Below are 20338 nucleotides of genomic sequence, written 5' to 3'. Positions count from 1 at the left end.
GGCAGAAGGTCTGGTATGACCGCACAGCACGAGCCCGTGCCTTCGCCACCGGGGATCAGGTGATGGTTCTTATCCCCGTGAGGAGAAAAACTCCAGGCTGCCTGGGAAGGGCCCTTCAAGGTTATCAAGCAACTGAATGAGGTAAACTATGTGGTGGAGCTGTCAAACCGGGCACATCACCGTCGGGTGTACCATGTGAACATGATGAAACCGTACTATGACAGGGAGAATGTGGTGTTGGCCGTGTGTGGACATTGGGAGGGGCAGGGAGATGACCCCTTAGTGGATCTATTCCCAGGGACAAAAGCTGGTTCCCCCCTGGAGGCAATTCCCCTCTCTGAGCAACTGACCCCGGGCCAGCACGCTGAGATCAGGGGGGTGCTGCATCTATACCGACAGCTGTTTTCCAACCAGCCTGGACGCACTAATTTGACTGTCCACCGGGTGGAGACCGGGTCACATCCCCCTATAAGATGCTCCCCTTTTCGGGTCACTGGGAAAACTGCCCAGGATCTTGAAAGAGAGGTCAGGGACATGCTGGCTTTGGGGGTGATCCAGCCGTCTTCCAGCCCTTGGGCCTCGCCAGTGGTGCTAGTCCCCAAGAAGGATGGGTCAATCCGGTTCTGTGTGGACTATCGAAAGCTCAATGCCATCACCGTATCTGATGCCTACCCTATGCCCAGGCCTGACGAGCTCCTAGACAAGCTGGGAGGTGCTCGGTACCTCACCACTATGGATCTTACCAAAGGCTACTGGCAAGTGCCGCTGGACGCAGATGCCAGGCTGAAATCGGCCTTTATCACCCCTCTGGGGCTCTATGAGTTTCTGACCCTGCCCTTCGGCCTCAAGGGAGCGCCGGCCACCTTCCAGCGCCTGGTGGATCAGCTACTGAGGGGGATGGAGAGTTTTGCCGTGGCGTATATTGACGACATCTGCGTCTTCAGCCAGACCTGGGAAGACCACATATCCCAGGTTAAACAAGTCCTAGACCGACTCCGAAAGGCTGGGTTAACAGTAAAGGCGGAGAAGTGCAAGGTGGGGATGGCTGAAGTATCTTACCTGGGCCATCGGGTGGGGAGCGGCTGCCTGAAGCCGGAACCAGCCAAGGTGGAGGTGATCAGAGACTGGCCTGCTCCCCAAACCAAAAAGCAGGTCCAGGCCTTTATTGGGATGGCGGGGTACTATCGAAGGTTCGTGCCCCACTTTAGTGCCATAGCCGGCCCCATCACCGAACTGTGCAAAAAGGGGAAGCCAGACAAGGTGATCTGGACTGAGCAGTGCCAGGAGGCTTTCTGGGCGCTGAAGGAGGTTCTGGTTAGTGGCCCAGTGCTGGCAAACCCAGATTTTGACAAACCCTTTATGGTGTTCACCGATGCCTCAGACACGGGACTGGGGGCGGTGTTAATGCAGGAGGATGAAAAGGGGGAGAGACACCCCATCGTGTACCTGAGTAAGAAGCTGCTACCCCGGGAACAAAGCTACGCGGCCATCGAGAAGGAATGCCTGGCCATGGTGTGGGCCCTTAAGAAGCTAGAGCCATATCTCTTTGGGCGACACTTCACCGTGTACACCGACCACTCTCCCCTGACCTGGCTGCACCAGATGAAAGGAGCCAACGCCAAGCTCCTGAGGTGGAGCCTGCTCCTGCAGGACTATGACATGGACGTGGTCCATGTGAAGGGAAGTGCCAACCTGACAGCGGATGCGTTGTCCCGGAGAGGGGACCCTGAACTTCCCCAGGTCACTGGGCAGAGTGACCCCGCTCAGTTCAGTCTCGAAGGGGGGAGAGATGTGATGCAGTAGGGACTGTCTGTGTGGGGAGTGGGAGAGCAGGGGAGGACTTTAGGGGATGGACGATGCCAGAGCCTGTAACCTGAGCTAGGTAAGGGAGGGGAACGGTCAACACCTTTGCCCGGGAAGGACACAAAGGAAGGGAGCGGCAGGAGGGAAGCAGTTTGAGTTTGGGCTTGGGGCTGTGTGGGTGGAATTCAGGGTATCCTAGCTAGGATCCAAGCACCCTGAAAGCCCAGAAGGACTCGGTGGAGGGGTCCTGACTGTGCCTGCAAGCCCTGCTGTAACCTGTGTTCCTGTTGTCCAATAAACCTTCTGTTTTACTGGCTGGCTAAGAGTCACTGTGAGTCCCAGGAAGAGGGGTGCAGGGCCGGACTCCCCCACACTCCGTGACACCCTGTTCTCACCTGGCTCCACTCCACTGCTCAACATGCAACCGGTGACCCGACCAAACTAGTGCCGACAGATCCAATCACTGATTTATTCACCAAACACGGTGCGCATTAATTTTGGTCTCACGTGTAAGAGAAAACAGAAGTACAAACAAAGCGACGCAACCGAGCATATTGGTGTGGCAAACTCATCCCTCTCCTGGCTGCTTTGAGAACCAAACCAGGAAGGTTTGGAGATACCAAAGCACAACGAATTCAGTGCTCCACCGGCACAGAGATTAACTCTGCAGGCCATATGCATGGTCCAGTCTCTTTGGCATTGGGCAGCGGAGCAGAGGGGAGATCCTGGCTCCAAGGATGGAGTCACAGCCGGTATTGCACTTTGGGGTTTGTGGTCAAGATCTAAAAATAAAATACAGCTTTTTCCCCTTTATCAGCAAAGAGAAAAGTAGTTTCCCCAGCTCACCACAGCCCCCATCACAGGGCCACAGTCTTTGTCCAGGGGGCTGCAAGAACTAAGGCTGCCCCAATCACTATACAGCACTGGAAATCTTGTCACTTGGACATGCACTCTGAGCCACGCGAACATTACCCCTGAGAGCTCCCAGGGGCAGCAGCAGCACCAGGTCAGAGCAGCTAGTGGCCAAGACAACTCCATGAGCTAGAGCAGTGTATGTGAGGGGCCAATACACGCTGCAGTTGGTCTTCCTGCAGCTCATTCTTGTGCTGTCAACCCACAGCACCTCCCCCGCCTGCCTGGAGAAAGGCCTCTGCAGCTTTCCCTTATGCCCCACACATGCCCTCCTCCTGGTTACCCTGCAAGAGCCCACGGTACTAGTGTCTAAGAGTCCAACCCCCACGCCCAGCGTTCTCATGCCGTGAGGCCAATGCAGGGGCTAAGGACTGCATGGAAACATTTTTGGACTTTATGGGTTCTTGGAGAGAAGGAAGGAGAGGAAGCTTCAGTCCACTAAATGAAGGGACGAGCAGCCCAGCAGGGGACCTCCAAGCGGGAGGAGACGGCAAAGGAGGTTGGAGAAGCACAAGGAGAATGCAACGCCTAGTGCCTGGCTGCCCGTGGCCCAGAGGAGAGCAGGACTCAGCTGCCTGGCAGCATGTTTGACCTCTCAGGCCCACGGATGCCATGAGAAAGGGTGCCTTACAAAACCCTCAAGAGATGGAAGCCAAGATTTCCAAATATGCCCAGCCTGAGCACCTTGGGCCGAACTTTCTTCCAACTCTTCCCATGCAGCAGCTTCAAAGGCCCATCCCATGGAGAAAACAGGAGGCCCCTCCTGCTCTCCCAGAGTGCAGGGTAAAGAGGGCAGCCCTGACTGCTGCCTTGGGGACAAGCAGCCTCCATGCAGGAAGGGCAGGAATCTAGAAATGGCAGGCACGAAGCCCATTCATGGGGGCAGAGGTGCCAAGCTCAAGTCTTAAGGAGAGAGGCTTAGACACAAGAACAGGAGCCAGGGGCTGAGGGAGGGTGGGAAGCCAGCTAACAGGTTTCCAGGGGAGAGGATCCCCCACGGAACAGGCTCCTGGTCTTAGACACCTGCCTACGGTCTCCTGCGACTGGCTTCACACAGGGGCAGACCTGAGGGGAGGGCTGTAGTGCTCATGGTCAGGTGTTACCCTGGGGGAGGGTTTTATAGCATCAATTGCAAGGCCAAGCCCTGCATGCAGCACAGAGCACGTAGCTCACACACAAGTGCTTGGGGATAGTATAAACTCACATCAGGCAAGAGCTGCACATGCCCTCCTCTCACGTGGCTCCTGGCTCCCTCGTCCTAAGGGGCCAGTGCTGCACCAGCAGGAGCTGCTGCCTGCAGCAGAAGCTTCTGGGAGCACACTGGCTCGGCAGAAGCAAGGCCTTTGAAATGTGCTACCCTGGGGGTTTAATGTGGGCACTCATGGACTGGGGGAAGGATCAGGGCCAGCTGCCAAGTCAGCATCTACGGGGGGTCGGCACCCATAACCAAATAGAGAAGCATGGTTAGGACACTCAAGTGATCCCATAGCTCCTGCCTCCTCAGAAGCTGGTAACAGCTGAAGCGCTGCAGGGTGCCAGGAGGGGGAGCTCTCCACAGGTTGGAGCTGCAGAGCTCACTATGTTCAATCTCCCAGATCCTATAAGGGCTGCAGTTTGGGGAACTCTCATTTCTAAAGCACTGGATCTCACCCCACCGGCCACCACTGTGCTGTCCTTTGCTCTGTGTGTCACGTTTGCTGGGTCAGCCTGAGGGCAGAGACTAAACGGAGGGAACGAGTTACGAGGGGTTGTGGCGGGGAGGGTCATAAGGGAATCTGACTGCTACACACAAGGGTTGGCTCTGTAAAAATATCAGGCAGCATTAAGTGAAACTGAGGCAGTCTCTCCATGGGCAGCTAGAGGCCAATTAGCCCCAATGCTTCAGCTCTTAACACTCTAACCGTTGGACAGGGAAAGCAAACCGTCTGTGACAGGAACCTGGAGATCAGCCCAGCCAAGGCAGTCTGCCCACTTGACTCCTCGTCCTCCGCCATCCCCAGCTGGCTGACCCCCTTCTTCAGGCACCTGCCTGCCTCCTCGGCGCTCTCAGCAGAGGAGCCGTGCTGGCGGACCAGCCTTGCGCTTGTTCTCCCAGGCACTCAGCTTCCGGGTGGAACCATCACCCGACGTCAGAATTCCTGCAAGGGAGAAAGAGCCACTCAGAGTTCAAGAGCCCCCACAGCTCATTGGAAAATTAACCCTTTGCTGGGGGCAGCAGGAACATCATTGTGAACAGCAGCTCACTGCAGTTCCCATCAGCAACTCTCTAATCAAGAGGCCTACATGGAAAGGCCACCACTGACAGCAACCCTTGGGAGTTTGGCAGGGCAGGGCAGAGGTGTGTAGGCAGAGCTATGGGGGGAGGGAGCTGGAAGGAGCTGCATGGCTACAGTGCGTCTAGCCAGCCCCTGCTTTAATGGGCATTGACATGGGTCAGTATTTCCAAACCCCTCCCCACTCACCATCCTGCTCCATTAGGGCTCTGGCCAGCTCTGCTTGCCTCGCTCCGAGGCCTGTAGCCGCGTGAGGTTCTGAGTCACAGAATGCAGGGCATTCCCTAAGGGCATAAGCAAAACCCAATAGCCATCAGCCCAGGGCACCACAAGACAAGGGTCAGGGGAAAGGCTCAGTCAGTAGGGTCGCTGCATTCCTGTCTCTCCCCCCCTACACCCTGCCACTCTTTGAACCACTGCTTCGCTGGCTTCCTGCCACTGGGTCCAGCTTCCACTAGTCAAGAGAATGGAGCCTGAACGCTGGAGGCACACAAAGGCAGCTTCTTGGCCACAGAGCTGGAGCAAGGCCAGTGCAAGAGGCCAGCACATCTCACCATGGGTAGATTAGCAGGGGATGGAGTACAGAGAGAAAAAGGGCTCCCAAGGCTCTGCACCAATCGGTTTCTATTGCGGCACAGAGAAAGGCTGCTCCTGTCCTTCATTCTAACTAAGAAGGAGCCACCCTGAGGTGCATAGGAGGGAGGATTTGTGCTGCACAGCAGCTGGAGAAGAGAGTAATTACTCCTGCTGCCTACAGGTGTCAGCGTGACTCACTAGTATAGCTGGGCCAGATGGCCATGGGTTCACACAAGGATCCAGGGCTGATCTGGCACTCGTGGGAGAGCCATAGTAAGACCTGTCTTAGAAACCAAGTGTCCTTTGGTTTATTTCAGAGGGAGTTCAGGATAATCCTAGTGACTTAACCCCCCCAAGACCCTCTCCGCCGTACCCATATCTCCCACACGCTCCTCCAGGAAAGCTGACAGCTCAGACAGGCTCAGGGACTTCAAGGAAACTGACTCTCCTTCTAGACCTGGGAGATTAAAAGCAGAGAGAGAGATTCTCACCAACCATTGCAGCTTCTCCATGGCAAGAGAAGAGAAGCGAGGGCTTGGGGCTCAGTCCCCCTCACAGCCTTCATGCCCACAGCAGCTTGAATTGGTTGGTTTTGATTTACTGAGATCTTGTATCAAATGAGTTTCTACAATGCAAATGTCTGACAAGCAGCAAGTTCCCTCTGTCCGCTAATTCCACCAAAGAGGGATTGTGCTTGGCTGGCTATTTATAAAGCAACCTGGCTTAATGTTTGTACCTCGTCACCTTAGAGATGCTCAATTAGGTCAAATACGAGGAGAATCTCCAGGAAATGGAGCTAGACTTGCTGGATGATAATTGCCAGGCTTTTCTGTTTTGAAGACAAGAAATGAAGATGGACCTCTCATTTCTGCAACCTCCCCAGCTCCCCAGGGAGCTTCATAAACAGCTGTCAGCGGAGCAGTCAGATCAGTAGCAAACTGCCTGTGATACGCTCAGACAGGCCGACTGGTCTGCACAGATGGATGTTTTCCCAAGTTTTCCCTCCCACGCCTAGTTCTTGTCAATGGTGACATCTGCAAGGACCCCAGCACCTCCTACACGTCCAGCGGTAAAAATCTTCAAAAGCACCTAAGGGAGTTAGGAACTTACATTTCATTTTCAAAGGTACTGGGGAGCCCAAGTCCCACTGAAAGTCAATGGGATTAGATGCTTTTGAAAATTTTACTCTAAATCTCTCTCACTAAGGACAGTTTTTAAAGGATCTGTTCGGTAGCTCAGCCATTTCAGACACCTCATTAGTTTCACCCTCTTCATCTATTAAAGCATCTGCTTTTTCTCTGGTGCCTCTCATAGCCCTTTGGCTGCATTCGTTCAGTCTGACTGTTTGCTGCCTTATCTGTTCCCTGCAGCCTGGACCATTCATAGTCACATCAGCACCTGGCTCTTACCTTCTCCCTCGGGCCATCTGCCCTCACCAGCTCCCAGCCATGCCTTGGTCTCCAGCATCCTGCCAGCCAGGTGCCCTTCCTTCAGCCGGGAACATAGCTCCGCCTGACAGGTTCTACCAAATGAGACCAAACCCCTATTAGCAAGACACGTGCACTTCTGGGAATCACCTGCCAGTGCCCTCCGGTGTCCAGAAATACCTGCCTGGGCAGTCAAGGGATCACATGCTTCTTGGGGCAAGCAGCTCACTGGATATAACCTGCTCTTATATCCAGGCAGATGTGCCTGAGACAAGAACCCCGCATGCCTTCCATAGCAATCCCTGGCCCTGTGAACAGAACAGCTGCAGGGGGCAGTGAAAAGGAAGGAGGCAGGGATGAGCAGGGAAAGGTCCAGGCCTGGGTTTCACACAAATGCCCCTCAGGCTGGATCTGGTCCACATGACATTCAAGCCTGGTCCATACCCAAAGTTACACACTCGTAATTTAAACCAAAGCAAGAAGGTCCACACACAAAGCTGCACCAATTTAACATCACACTTTTAGTTAAGCCAGTGCAGCTTCAGTGTACAGATCAGCCCGGACTCTGTGCACAACCTCAACTTTCATTTAAAGAGAGAGAATTTAAGTGTCTTGCCTTGAGATTGTGAAGGAAACCTTCCACATGTGACCTGCTGCTTTCCTGAGTCTGCAGTCAGCTGTGTGGCTCAAAAACTTCTCTCCCCCACAACAGAACTTGGTCCAATAAAAGATATAACCTCCCACGCCTTGTCTGTAATATCCTGGGACCAACATGGCTACAACTACACTGTGGACAATGAAGTCCCTAATAAGTTAACAATAACTAAACTGAGTCACCATACAAAGGCCAGATTTTACTCTGGATAATCCTGCCATTGCCACCAACACCAGTTCTGCTGTGGATGATGGGGCACACAGAGTCCTAACATTAAATTCTGACCCATATGCCACAATGAAAAGTGCAATTGGATCCCTGCACCAAATTAGTTTGACATCCTTCCTCTAGGCAGACAGCAGCTCAATGCTTCCTTAATGGGATAAATCCCAGATCCCTCCACCCACCTTCAAAGGAGCAGAGCCAGCACAGCAATGGGGCAGATGGCAAACAGCTGGCACATGTCACACATACCCATGGTTTTAAGAAAGAGACATGGATTGTCAGGGCAAATATAGCCCCAAACACAGGCTGTCAGAGCCACAAGTCTACAAAACCTTAGGCCAATGGAACTGCCTCCAGGACAGAAACACACATTTTAGGAAGATTGACCAGAACGGGCAGCGTTGTGGAAGCATGAGAGAATCAGGAGTGAAGTTCTCTAGATGCTGATTTGTTTACAGAGGTGAAATCCACTAGTCTCTTTTCACTGTCCACCCTAAATACAAAGTGTAAAACAAAGTGGCATGAAGTGGGCGAAGGTGTGTGTGTAAAGAATTCTCCCCATATTAGTAACCTAACCTGTTATTCAGTAATACAGATAAAAATCATTTTCAAAACGTATGGGGTTAAGTCAACAATGTCCTTTTTAATCCATAAAAATAGTGCCTGCTTTAAGAAAGAGCTGACTTCTCAGCCAGTAAGTGGTATACAAAGATCTTAGAAAATGATTTACCATTACAGGTAAAAGTGAAATAGCCACTTAATAGGTAAACCCTGTGTGACAGTGCCCTCCATATGTTTTATGGAAATATGCTAGTGAGTGTGAATATAATGTAACTGGAATATGCCTCATGCAAAAGGACTCTTGTAAGGTACTATTACAAAGCTTATAATTTACTGTGTTCATCCTATTTGCATCTATGTATCATTCTTGTATATAAAGCTAGAAATACGAAGTATTATTCTAAAGTCCTATTGTAACCATGCAAAGTGTGGGCCATTAATAATGGCTTGGAATCTTGATGGCTCCCACTAACCAGGACAATTGGTTGTAAACGGCTCTATTTACTTGTAAGCCTTCCTGTGTTTGTGTAAGTCAGGCCAGGAAGAATGGAGGCTTGGGGTCCCACAAGACATGTGACCATGTCACCTGGTACTGGAATACATCTTAAACCTGGTGCTTTTCCATTTAGGAGGAGGAGTGGGGACCCAGAGACACAAAAGATTCCCGCCTTCTGCCAAAGCCATAAAAGGGGATGGAACAGGACCAAGGGGGCTGCAGTCATGAGAAATCCCCTAGTTACCACCTGAGCTGGAACTAACAAGAACTGTAGCAGGGATAAGTATTGGGCTCAGACTAAGACGGAGTCTAATCTGTGAAAGAAGCTTATTGGAACATCTCTGAGGGTGAGATTTATCTGTATTCAGTTTCTTAAATGTATTAGGCTTAGACGTGCATGTTTTGCTTAATTTTGCTTGGTAACTTACTTTTTCTGTCTGTTATTACATGGAACCACTTAAATCCTACTTTTTATACTTAATAAAATCACTTTTGTTTATTAACAAACCCAGATTAAGTGATTAATACCTGGGGGAGCAAACAGCTGTGCATATCTCTCTATCAGTGTTACAGAGGGCGGACAATTTATGAGTTTACCCTGTATAAGCCTTATACAGAGTAAAAATGATTTATTTGGGGTTTGGATTCCATTAGGAACTGGGTGTCTGGGTGTTGGAGACAGATAACCTGCTGAGTGATTTTCAGTTAGAGCCTGCAGCTTTAGGGGCATGGTTCAGACTAGGTCCATGTTGCAGCAGACTAGCATTGTCTGGCTCAACAACGCAGGGTTCTGGAGTCCCAAGCCATCAGGGAAAACAGGCTCAGATGTAATTTCAGCATATCAGGTGACAGTCTCAAGAGGGTCTCTGTGACTGAACCTGTCACACCCTTCACCACGTTCATTAGGCAACACATGCTGCTCTGGCGTTCGTGGATGGCCCTCTACTATGACCACTGCCTCTGCACAGCTGAGCTCTGGTCACGTGCCCCCTCCCCCCCACGCACACACCTTAATTAATGTATGTGCTACATATATGTGAGCACTGTGGACAACTGCTGGAGAAGTCACTGAACTCCAGCTGCCACATGCAGAGGCAACACAAGTGCCGTCCGGGAACACTATGCTGTTATCTCAAACCAGCCTCCTTTCTCATTTTTCCAGGGGGACCCCTCTGGGACTCCCTCTCTTCACCACGCCCTCAAAGGCCTATACCAGGGATTCTCTCCCCTCTGGCTATGGCAGGCTGGACACAGGTCCCTTTGGCACTCAGCGATGCTGCATCTCCTTTCTCCAGGGGCAAGAACGTTGCTTCCAACCCTGGATGAAGGACAGAGATTTTCCGGTTTTAAATTTATTGACCAACACAGCAGGACTGATGAGCTGAAAGTATCAGGTTAAGCCCCAGAGCAGAAACACCACTGAACATGGGATTTTTACAGCATGCAGGATATTTTTAGAAGAACAGAAAAAACAGAGTTGTCCCACTGGCTAGCGTATCTAGGACAGGTCAATGCAGAGTGAAGTGTAACCCTCCTGGTGCATCTCACTGGGAAATGCTGTATGATTTAGAGGCTGTGAATTTCATCCTGACCACAGCTGGTGATCAGTGTGAGGCCTGAGTGCCGTTGCAGTGGAGAAGCACTACAGGTTTTAGTGGTGGGAAGGCGCCTGAGCTTTCTTCCCAACTCTGCCACTGACTCCCTAAGTCACTGGGCAAGTCACTTAGCACTTGGTTCCTACTGGGGTTGAACACGCAGAACTCTAGCTCTGGAAAGCAAGGTCCCTACCTACTGTGCTCCAGGAAGAGGCTTCAGTATCTGCTTATCCTGTTGGAATGTCCTCACTGGGGGAGGATTAGAATGAGGTTCAGATGCTGTGGTGGGACTGTGTGTGGGCAGCTCACTAGAAGGGCGCTGCCTGCATTCACATCAGACAGGGAACATGCTGGGTTCTGCTGGGGTGGCCCTGTTCTCCACTTCCCCTGGAGCAACTTACTTCATTTGCTCTAGCAGGACCCCAGCATCCCTGGTGATGGCCTGGGCCTCCCGCAGCCGGATCTGGACATCATTCCAAGCCACGTCCCGCTCCATCAAGCAGCTCTCAACCACCGCCCGCAGCTCCTGCTCCTGGGACACCTGGCCCTTCATCACTTCCACTTCCTCGCACCTCTGCAGTGGGGGAGAGCAAGAGAGGAGGGACTGAAAGGGGGAGTCCTGTATGCTGCAATCTCAGACACTTGACTGCTCATGAAACATCCCTGGAGCCTCCTGTTATCATGATCTGGGAAGTTGCAGAGTGCACCATATGCACCCACCAAACCCATCCGAGGCCCAGATGCAGGTGGGAAGGAAGTTAGGTAAGGTTCCCACACACGATCAGCTCTGATCTCAGAGATTCCCCTTCTTTCCATGCAGGAGGGTGGGTTTGCGAAGCTGACAGACATTTCTGCATGGATCTCCCCATTTCAGTATGAGCAGATTCTAATCAGGAAGGCAGATATCCCCAGCCCAGCATCCCGGACAGCTGGGATTGGACTAAAGACACAGAAGCCTTGTCAGCATGAGAGAGCGAGGGTTAGAGTGTGGCAGAAAATGCAACATGGGGTTACCTAACTTACCCTACCCCTTTGCATCCCTTCCAAACTACCTCAGCTCCCTCCCTTAAGAAACTTTTCCCACTCCCAGGAGGTGCCATAGTAAATATGTGATTGGGTTAGAGCCAGGCTCCTTACCTTGTGCAGCTGAATGGCCATCTCCTGCATTTCCGCCTCCAGCCGATCTGCATAGGCCAGCTCTAGGGCATCGCTGGGAGGCCTGGCATTGCTGTGCCATCGAGCAATGGCAGAGGTCATCTTCCGCTTGGGTCCGAACAGGCTGGTGATACAGCAGCAAGCAGTTAGCACCAAAACTGCACCAGGACCTTGCTTCAGAGACTCCTACCCCTTCTTCCACTGATGCCCATGAAAACTCCAGGAATGAGCATGAAGGATAATTAGGGACAGCAGAAAAATCACACTCTCTCCTCTAAGGCTCTGCTAACTGCTGCAGGAGAGTTGTAGGCAGGGACTGAGTTGGGGGTGGGGGACATGGCTAGAAGAACAGCGCTTGCTGTAGACCAGGATTAAGGCACATTGAAAGATCTGTGAGGGATCCCCAGGCTGGAGGGCAAGACTAAAGGTAGTGGCAGAATTGTGCAAACCTGGTGGGGAGCTGGAAGAGAGGACTGAACTCTCCCGATTCCTTCGTATGCCCCAGCAAGAAAGGGGCTACACTGCAGAGACTCACGTGATGCCTATTTCCTTGAGATCACTTTCTGTGAGGGTCAGGAAGATCCGGAGGTCGATGTCCTGCTCCTCAAACACCTGGAGGTACTTCAGACACCCGATCTGCTTCAGGAATGTTGCCAGGTCCTGTGGCCCATCCAAAGCAAAAATATGTTTGTACCCACACAAGGAACTGGACTTTTGTCTCCTTGAATGAACGGCTAACAGCTACTTTGGAGCTATCTTAACTTTCTTTGCATTGTTCACTCTCTAAAGCCACATGCTGTAATGGGACCTGGCTTGTAGTTTGTAGCAGCCAGACACTGTAAAGCTCTTCCTTCAGATTCCCTGCACTACATTGGGCTGAGGGGAGGATTCCCCAAACCATCCCTGCAAGCAGGTTAGGTAGGACAGAACTGCGTCAGGGATGAAGATTATTAGCCAGCTGAAAGTGTAACTATTGTAGCCTTATCTGAATATTTTGTAAGAGTGCCCTTGGCTAAAATCCACCTTAAATGGAAGGGATTTGATGGCACCATGATTGTGGGAGCGAAGAATACAATTCCTTCAGATCTTTTAATAGGGAATGATTTTAAAGCTTTGTGCAGACAGGTTAATATCATGAAACTGTCTATTGGGGCAAGGATTTGCCTATGGAGGGTTTGTCTGAGGAAGACAGCTGTTTGTACAGAAAGGCAGGTTATATGTGAACGAAGTTTCTGAATGTCTGTCTAATATCTCAGAAGTGAACCTGGAATTAGATAACACAGAGAGAGAAATCATTGATCAGGAAAATGTTTCTCTAGAGCAAATTAAAGTTGATGGTCAGGTTGAAGCCCTAATTGAGGAAGAAGGGGGTACGTTCTTGGTGAGTGAAGTTTGTAAAAGTGAGCCTAGACAAGGTAACAGTAATTTGCTTAAAGTAGCTCAGTATGAGCCACTATCTGTAAAAAGCAGAAGTTTGTCTGTTGGGAGTGGCATCTTTCCTGTTAAGGAAGCTGTCCCACTCGCCAAGCAATTGTCCATGAACAACCATGTCCCAGCATGCAAAGGAAAAAATTTCTCCAATTGTTTGTCTGTTTTGAGCAACGGCAGCATGCCTGCTAAGGAACAGCGTCTATCTAGCTCTTCTCTGTCCATAAAGGAGACAGAAGAAGCCTGTCAACCTAGGACGGCTGAAAATGTATCAGTCTTCCCAGAGCTGATTCTGGATTTAACTGAAGCCCAGCACGAAAATGTTCTAAGTTTGTGTCTGCTAGGGATAATGACATTGTTATCAGGTTGCATCCAGTTAATGGATGGGTCTGTTTTGGGACCGGTTCTGTTCAATATCTTCATCAACGATTTAGATGTTGGCATAGAAAGTACGCTTATTAAGTTTGCGGACGATAACAAACTGGGAGGGATTGCAACTGCTTTGGAGGACAGGGTCAAAATTCAAAATGATGTGGACAAGTTGGAGAAATGGTCTGAGGTAAACAGGATGAAGTTCAATAAAGATAAATGCAAAGTGCTCCACTTAGGAAGGAACAATCAGTTTCACACATACAGAATGGGAAGAGACTGTCTAGGAAGGAGTATGGCAGAAAGAGATCTAGGGGTCATAGTGGACCACAAGCTTAATATGAGTCAACAGTGTGATACTGTTGCAAAAAAAGCAAACGTGATTCTGGGATGCATTAACAGGTGTGTTGTAAACAAGACACGAGAAGTCATTCTTCCGCTTTACTCTGCGCTGGTTAGGCCTCAACTGGAGTATTGTGTCCAGTTCTGGGCACCGCATTTCAAGAAAGGTGTGGAGAAATTGGAGAGGGTCCAGAGAAGAGCAACAAGAATGATTAAAGGTCTTGAGAACATGACCTATGAAGGAAGGCTGAAGGAATTGGGTTTGTTTAGTTTGGAAAAGAGAAGACTGAGAGGGGACATGATAGCAGTTTTCAGGTATCTAAAAGGGTGTCATCAGGAGGAGGGAGAAAACTTGTTCACCTTAGCCTCCAATGATAGAACAAGAAGCAATGGGCTTAAACTGCAGCAAGGGAGATTTAGGTTGGACATTAGGAAAAAGTTCCTAACTGTCAGCGTAGTTAAACACTGGAATAGATTGCCTAGGGAAGTTGTGGAATCTCCATCGCTGGAGATATTTAAGAGTAGGTTAGATAAATGTCTATCAGGGATGGTCTAGGCAGTATTTGGTCCTGCCATGAGGGCAGGGGACTGGACTCGATGACCTCTCGAGGTCCCTTCCAGTCCTAGAGTCTATGAGTCTATGTCATAACTGAGTCCCAGGAACCAGGCGATTCTGGTGCTTTTGTTTTGCCTGTTGCTAATGCATTGCTGGGTGAAGATATGACAACCTTGTCTAATCCAGTTGATATCATAGCCAGGGAACAAGGAAAGCACAGATGTGATTTGACTATGTTACCCACTGACAGTGTGAAAACTTGTAACAAGGAGGAAATTATTCCTAACCTTGTGCCTGTTGTCTGCCAGGAGAGCTGCAAAGGAGAAGGGAACACTTCTAACCTTTTAATTATGGAGTCTAGCAGCTTGCCTGAAAGGGGGTTGTGTAAAAACCCTCCTGATGGGCCAGAGGTGATTCTGGATGTAAGTGAAACTCAGAAGGAGTTTGGTGATGTGTCTGTTGTGCCAAAGTTGGTTCTGGACATAGAGCTCGGGAAGAATCGGTTGCAGTTCATAATATTGCAGGAGGGAAGGAATTTCTTAGTGACGTCTTTGAAGTCTATAAAAAGTCAATAGCTGTACCTAGTGGGGGTGAAAAATAATTACTTTCATTGATTCTTAATGGGTCACTATTGGTAGTATAGAGTTTGTCTTCTGAAAAAAGTGTGTTGGTGACTAATGGCCTAAGTCTTTTAAGTAAAAATAAATCCACTGAATTTGCTTTAGAAAGACCCATTGTGGATAGCTTTGAGAAGATTTCAGGACGGTATAAAAATTGTTAGAGAGTTTGAACAGCTCTACAGGCTTGACCAGCTTGTTGAGAAGATGGTGTTGTTGGGACAGGAATGTCTCCACAGTTGATTCTTTGACTAGACAGTCTGTATCTCAGGTTCAGAGGGAAAACTGGATAGCTGAATCTGCAGAGCAGGAGAACAACTGTGCAGTTGATCTCTCGAGAATACAGGGGATGGCAGCTAAAGTCTCGTCTAGATATTTTGGATATGTCTTGTAGTCTCTTAGTGGACTTGACATCTGATTCAATGTAGAAGCAAAGGTTAGTAATGGAAGGACAAAAGAACTTTGAGTCTAACAGGCTAGTGAAAATGGATGGTATCTCTTTAAGACAGAGTCCAGCCTTGGAATTGGTAAAGGTTAAGAATCTGAAAACTGGTAAACAGGCTAGTGTCCGTGTTAATGCAATGGGGGAAGAGGGGAACTTGCCTCACTCATCTCCAAGATACCAAAACCCCAAGGAAGTGGTTAAACTAAAAGCCTATGTTAAGGAAAACCCTAAAGTAAAGAAAAAGCTGAAAAGACTCAAAAGGGATATTGAAGAAGCTGACCTAAAGAATAATTTATCTAAACAAAAGGCTTGGCATGGCAAGGATAACTGTAAATGCACACTTGTGATAGAACTGATGTTATTGCTAATTGATTGTAACTAACTTGTTGCTGACACCAAAAACTGTAATAATGTTCACAATCATGCATATTGTACATTGTTAAGAGTGGTACATACTAGAAACCCTTATGATTATGCTGTTTGGCTCAATAAGAACACACTTTGTATTAAAAAGCCTAATAATGTTAAGGTTTCACAGCTCATGTCTGTACACAATCCTAAAACTTCCCACAGCAAAAAGACCATTACAAGCTTGAACTGCTGTACACAAAGGGAAACTGAGGTACAAGTCCTCACAGCTTTCATGGCTGAATGCCAGAGTAAGTGATCTCTGAAAAACGTTAATGACCATGTTAAGTCAACACATAGACAAAACCCTGGAATCACTGAAGTGTTTCACAAAGTACGTACTAAGTTTTTAACTTGGTCCAAAGCATGCATCAATAAATTGGCCTTATAAAGAAGTCAATGTAAACACCGCTCATATCAATGTTGGAAAGTCCTCAGGGTGTATCCAGGATCTCTACTTTCTTCCCTTCCACGCGAGTATGCATGACACATGACCAGAAAGGTATGACACATGACCAGAAGAGTTAAGCATCCTGCAGGATAACTGACTCAAATTCAACCCTTAAAAACATACAGGGAGATAATGTTTGTGGGTTGGTTTTTTTAGAATATATAAAATATATAATTTATATATTAAATATATAAAAGGTAGAAATCAACAATGTATCAAACAGTCCTTGTCTATGCAGTATTCCGCTAATTCAGAGATCAAGGGGAGGGATAGCTCAGTGGTTTGAGCACTGGCTACCCAGGGTTGTGAGTTCAATCTTTGGAGGGGGCCATTTAGAGAACTGGGGTTTAAAAAATAAACTGACTGGGGATTTGGACTAGACGATCTCCTGAGGTCCCTTCCAACCCTGATATTCTATGATTTAAATGAACAGTAAACCTAGGATATTGCTGTATTCATCTCTCCTAAAATGTATAGCAAATCATCTGCAAATGGTGGAAAAACAGGCATTGCCTTATGTCAATCTGTATGAATATTATTTGCGATGCTTAGAAAATGAGTGTCTATTGTTCACCGAGGGACTTTGAGCTGTCAAAAGAGGACCTGAAACTGTATAAAAAATGGCTTGGATCCTGATCCTCATCCTGCCATCTCAGATCTGCTTGAGGCTTCATGCAGTGGAAGCCTAAGCCATAAGGACTGAGATCCACAGCCCTGAATACAAACATTGGCCTATAACCTATGGCCTATTTCTGAAAGAACTCTACATCTACAAAGCTCACCATCTATGCCAGAGGTAGGCAACTTATGGCACGTGTGCCAAAGGCAGCACATGAGCTGATTTTCAGAGGCACTCTTGCTGCCCGGGTCCTGGCCACCAGTCTGGGGGCCTCTGCATTTTAATTTAATTTTAAATGAAGCTTCGTAAACATTTTAAAAACCTTGTTTATTTTACATACAACAATAGTTTAGTTATATATTATAGAGACTTATAGAAAGAGACCTTCTAAAAACGTTAAAATGTATTACTGGCACGCAAAACCTTAAATTAGAGTGAATAAATGACGACTTGGCACACCACTTCTGAAAGGCTGCCGATCTCCGATCTACGCTATGAATCTGAATCTCAAAAGTTGAGTCATGTCTGTATGTACACTGATCTTTTAACCAATTCTCTCTCCTTTTGTTAATAAATTTTAGTTTATTTAATAAGAATTGTCTGTAAGCATGTATTTGGGAAAGGTCTGGAATATTCATTAACCTGGAAGGTAATGTGTTTGATGCTTTGGGATTGGTAGAACTTTTATATATAAGATTTTCAGAAATCCTTGTCATACCTGATTTGGGTGTCTAGGTGGAGGCCTGAGGCTGGGTTACTTTACGGGAACTGTGTTGTTGGCTTCTGGGCAACCAGTGAGGTAATATAGAAGCTATTGTGTGCTTGTGTGCTTTGCAGTTCATCCTAATTGAGTGACCTCAGCTGGCTCCCCTGGGATTCTGGTCACAGTGGTATAGTTGGCAAGACACACATTACCACAGGTTAATTGAGTTTTTGGATCAGAATCATACACTTGTCAAAAATTAATTTTGATATTGGAGAGTTTAAGGGTTAAAAATCAGTTCATATGATCCTGGCTCACTCATTGTAAGAGCCTAACAGAAAAATCCTTGAAGAATTGTGCTTACAGAGGGGGTTGTCTTAAGAAAAAGGTCCCAGAGCAAGAACTGAAAAAATCTGTTAATGGCCAGTGATAGGGAAGTAGACCCAGTGAAAATGCTTGCAGTGAGAAACCAGCAGCAACTAGAACATGAATAAAAAAGTGGATACATCTTCGACTGCAGGAAAAGCAAAAGATAACTGATATAGAAAAGGAAGCCCATTTAAGGCTTATGGAATGGCTGGCTGCTGAGGAGAAGGCTCACCAGATGCAACAGGAATCTGCCAGATTTCAGCTCCAAGTCTTGAAACAGCAGAAAAAGATGCCACAGTCTGGAGATCCATCCTCTCATGACAACAAACACTGGGAAAGGATTTGTCCCATTTATGAAGATACTGAGGACGTACTGGAATTCTATCTACCTTTGAGCATCTGTGTGAAATTCACGATATCCCAGCGGTACATTGTATGCCTGTCCTGCTAACCAGATTGATAGGGAAAGCCAAAGAACTGCTAATGAAATGGGTATGGATGAAGTTTTGAATTATGTAAAATATAAAGATACAGTGTAATGACTATACCATAAATACCCCTGACTGAATCTTATGGGGGCGGGAGGGTGTGCTGCGGCACCAGCAGGCAGGGAGGAGCCCCGGGGGGCCAGCAACTGCTCTGGCTGCCCCCAGGACCGCTTCTCAGGAGATCCCTGGGGCAGCTGCATTGGCTGCTGCTTGGGTGATCCCCAGGACCAGCTGCCCAGAGCCTCCAGAGCTGCAGCCGGTGTGGCTGGACCCAGGGCTGAGGCTGCTCCAGCAGCGGCTGGTGCAACTGGCTGCGGGGCCACCCGAGCGGATGGCTGCAGAGCCACTCCAGCAATGGCTAGTGTGGCTGTCCCCAGGGCTAGCTGCTTGAGTGACCCTGGGGTCAGCCACACTGGCCACTGCAGAAGTCATGGAGGTCGCACTTGCTCTGGTAATTACACTGGGCTGGGAGGACAGCTTATGAAGCCACGGTTAGAAGTACTGGGATGCAGTGATCAAGAATGCTCCATCGGAGCAATAGTGATGCCTGAGCAGGAGTTTCACTGCGAAAGCAGCCTCTCCATTTTAGGAGTATTAGAATGTGCTGCAGAGGTTCAGCGTCAAGTCCACTTGGGGATGGGGGTTGGGGTGGGAAAGGCAGCATTGCTTCCTTATCTGAGAAAGCCAAATGACCTGAAGTCCTGGGGCAGCATTCTCTTTGAGGGATCTCCAATAGCTTTGCATTGACACATCGGTGATGGGGTGAGAACGTGTGAGTTTTCTGTTCTCCTTTACAGCTCTTACCTGGGGTCCTGTGTAGGTGGTGGCCTCTGGGTTAGGGAGCATACAGTGCTGACTAGTCACCCCAGCTTTGCCTGGGCTCTGAAACCACTGGCTGTCACTGTTGCTGTACCGGGTCTTGATCTTTACGTAGCTTTTAGCCTGTTTCCGACTACAGAGCTTTTCCGCATGGTCAGAGTCCTGGAGAGACAGAAGGGGCCTGTTTAATGGCACAGGGTCAACTGCATGGGGTGGAACGTGGGGAAACTCTCAGCTACTTCAGTCCCAGGTTCTGAGTCTGGGGAAGCTCATTGTAGGGACTGTGGTGGGAACAGAATACTCTGTCTTAGCCACATTCCCCAATTGGAGACCGTTTCCTAAATGGAGCAGAGGCCCGGAAGTGTGGGTGGTAAAGACTAAGCAATCACTTGTTAAAGAGGACTTCCAGGGCGAAGTCCTGAGCAAAGAGCAACTTGCAGGGACTCAAGTCTCAGGGAGACAAGCGAAAGAGAGGATTCCCCAATGCACCACGCCAAGGGTTTTAGGTAGGACGGAACTGCATCAGGCAGGACTGTAAGCTCCTTGGGGCAGAGCCTGTCTTTGTTCTGTGTTTGTACAGCACCTAGCACAATGGGTCATAAGCAGGCTCCTAGGTGCTACCATCACACAAACAGTAACAAAACCTGCTCTAATAATTACACCTGGCTGGGAGGAAAGTTTAAGGCGCCAAGGTTAGAAGCACTGGAGTCTGAAATGATCAGGAATGTTCCATCAGAGCAATAGTGACACCCGAGCAGGAGTTTCACTGTAAAAGCAGCCTCTCCATTTTAAGAGTATTAGAACAAGCTGCAAGAGGTTTGGCATCAAAGCCGACTGGGGGAGAATGGGGGAGGGGGAGGGATCAGCATTGCTTCCTTATCTGAGAAAGCCAAATGACCAGGCTGGAATCCAGGGCAGTGTTCTCTTTGATGGATCTCCAGAATGCTGCACTACGATAGAGAGGCCTTGCTTTGGAGCTAATCCTTGGAGTGCCAGCACCACAAAGCAGCCATCATGTACTGCATTCTTTCAAGCCCAGAGAAACA

General features: G+C 48.8%; 1 protein-coding gene across 5 annotated transcripts in view; it reads right to left on the bottom strand.

Moving 5' to 3' along the window:
* Nucleotides 1–2248: 2248 nt before the first annotated feature.
* The window catches only part of ANKS3 (ankyrin repeat and sterile alpha motif domain containing 3), a 38100-nt gene continuing 20010 nt past the window's right edge, over nucleotides 2249–20338 (bottom strand). For 4 of the 5 annotated variants that reach the window (XM_030577839.1, XM_030577838.1, XM_030577841.1 and 1 more), the window contains 8 exons: nucleotides 19278–19454; nucleotides 12214–12338; nucleotides 11661–11802; nucleotides 10925–11097; nucleotides 6974–7086; nucleotides 5938–6021; nucleotides 5178–5272; nucleotides 2249–4853 (listed from right to left, as the gene is read on the bottom strand). In XM_030577839.1, the coding sequence (XP_030433699.1) occupies nucleotides 5190–5272; nucleotides 5938–6021; nucleotides 6974–7086; nucleotides 10925–11097; nucleotides 11661–11802; nucleotides 12214–12338; nucleotides 19278–19454 (897 nt within the window). In that variant the 3' untranslated portion in view covers nucleotides 2249–4853; nucleotides 5178–5189. Of the gene's footprint in view, nucleotides 4854–5177; nucleotides 5273–5937; nucleotides 6022–6973; nucleotides 7087–9569; nucleotides 10247–10924; nucleotides 11098–11660; nucleotides 11803–12213; nucleotides 12339–19277; nucleotides 19455–20338 lie in introns of those variants that run through there. The other variant, XM_030577840.1, reaches the window with a different exon arrangement.

This window comes from Gopherus evgoodei, chromosome 10 (assembly GCF_007399415.2).
Source record: "Gopherus evgoodei ecotype Sinaloan lineage chromosome 10, rGopEvg1_v1.p, whole genome shotgun sequence".
NCBI classification, from domain to species: Eukaryota; Metazoa; Chordata; order Testudines; family Testudinidae; genus Gopherus; species Gopherus evgoodei.
This window is presented reverse-complemented; position numbering and strand designations above follow the sequence as displayed.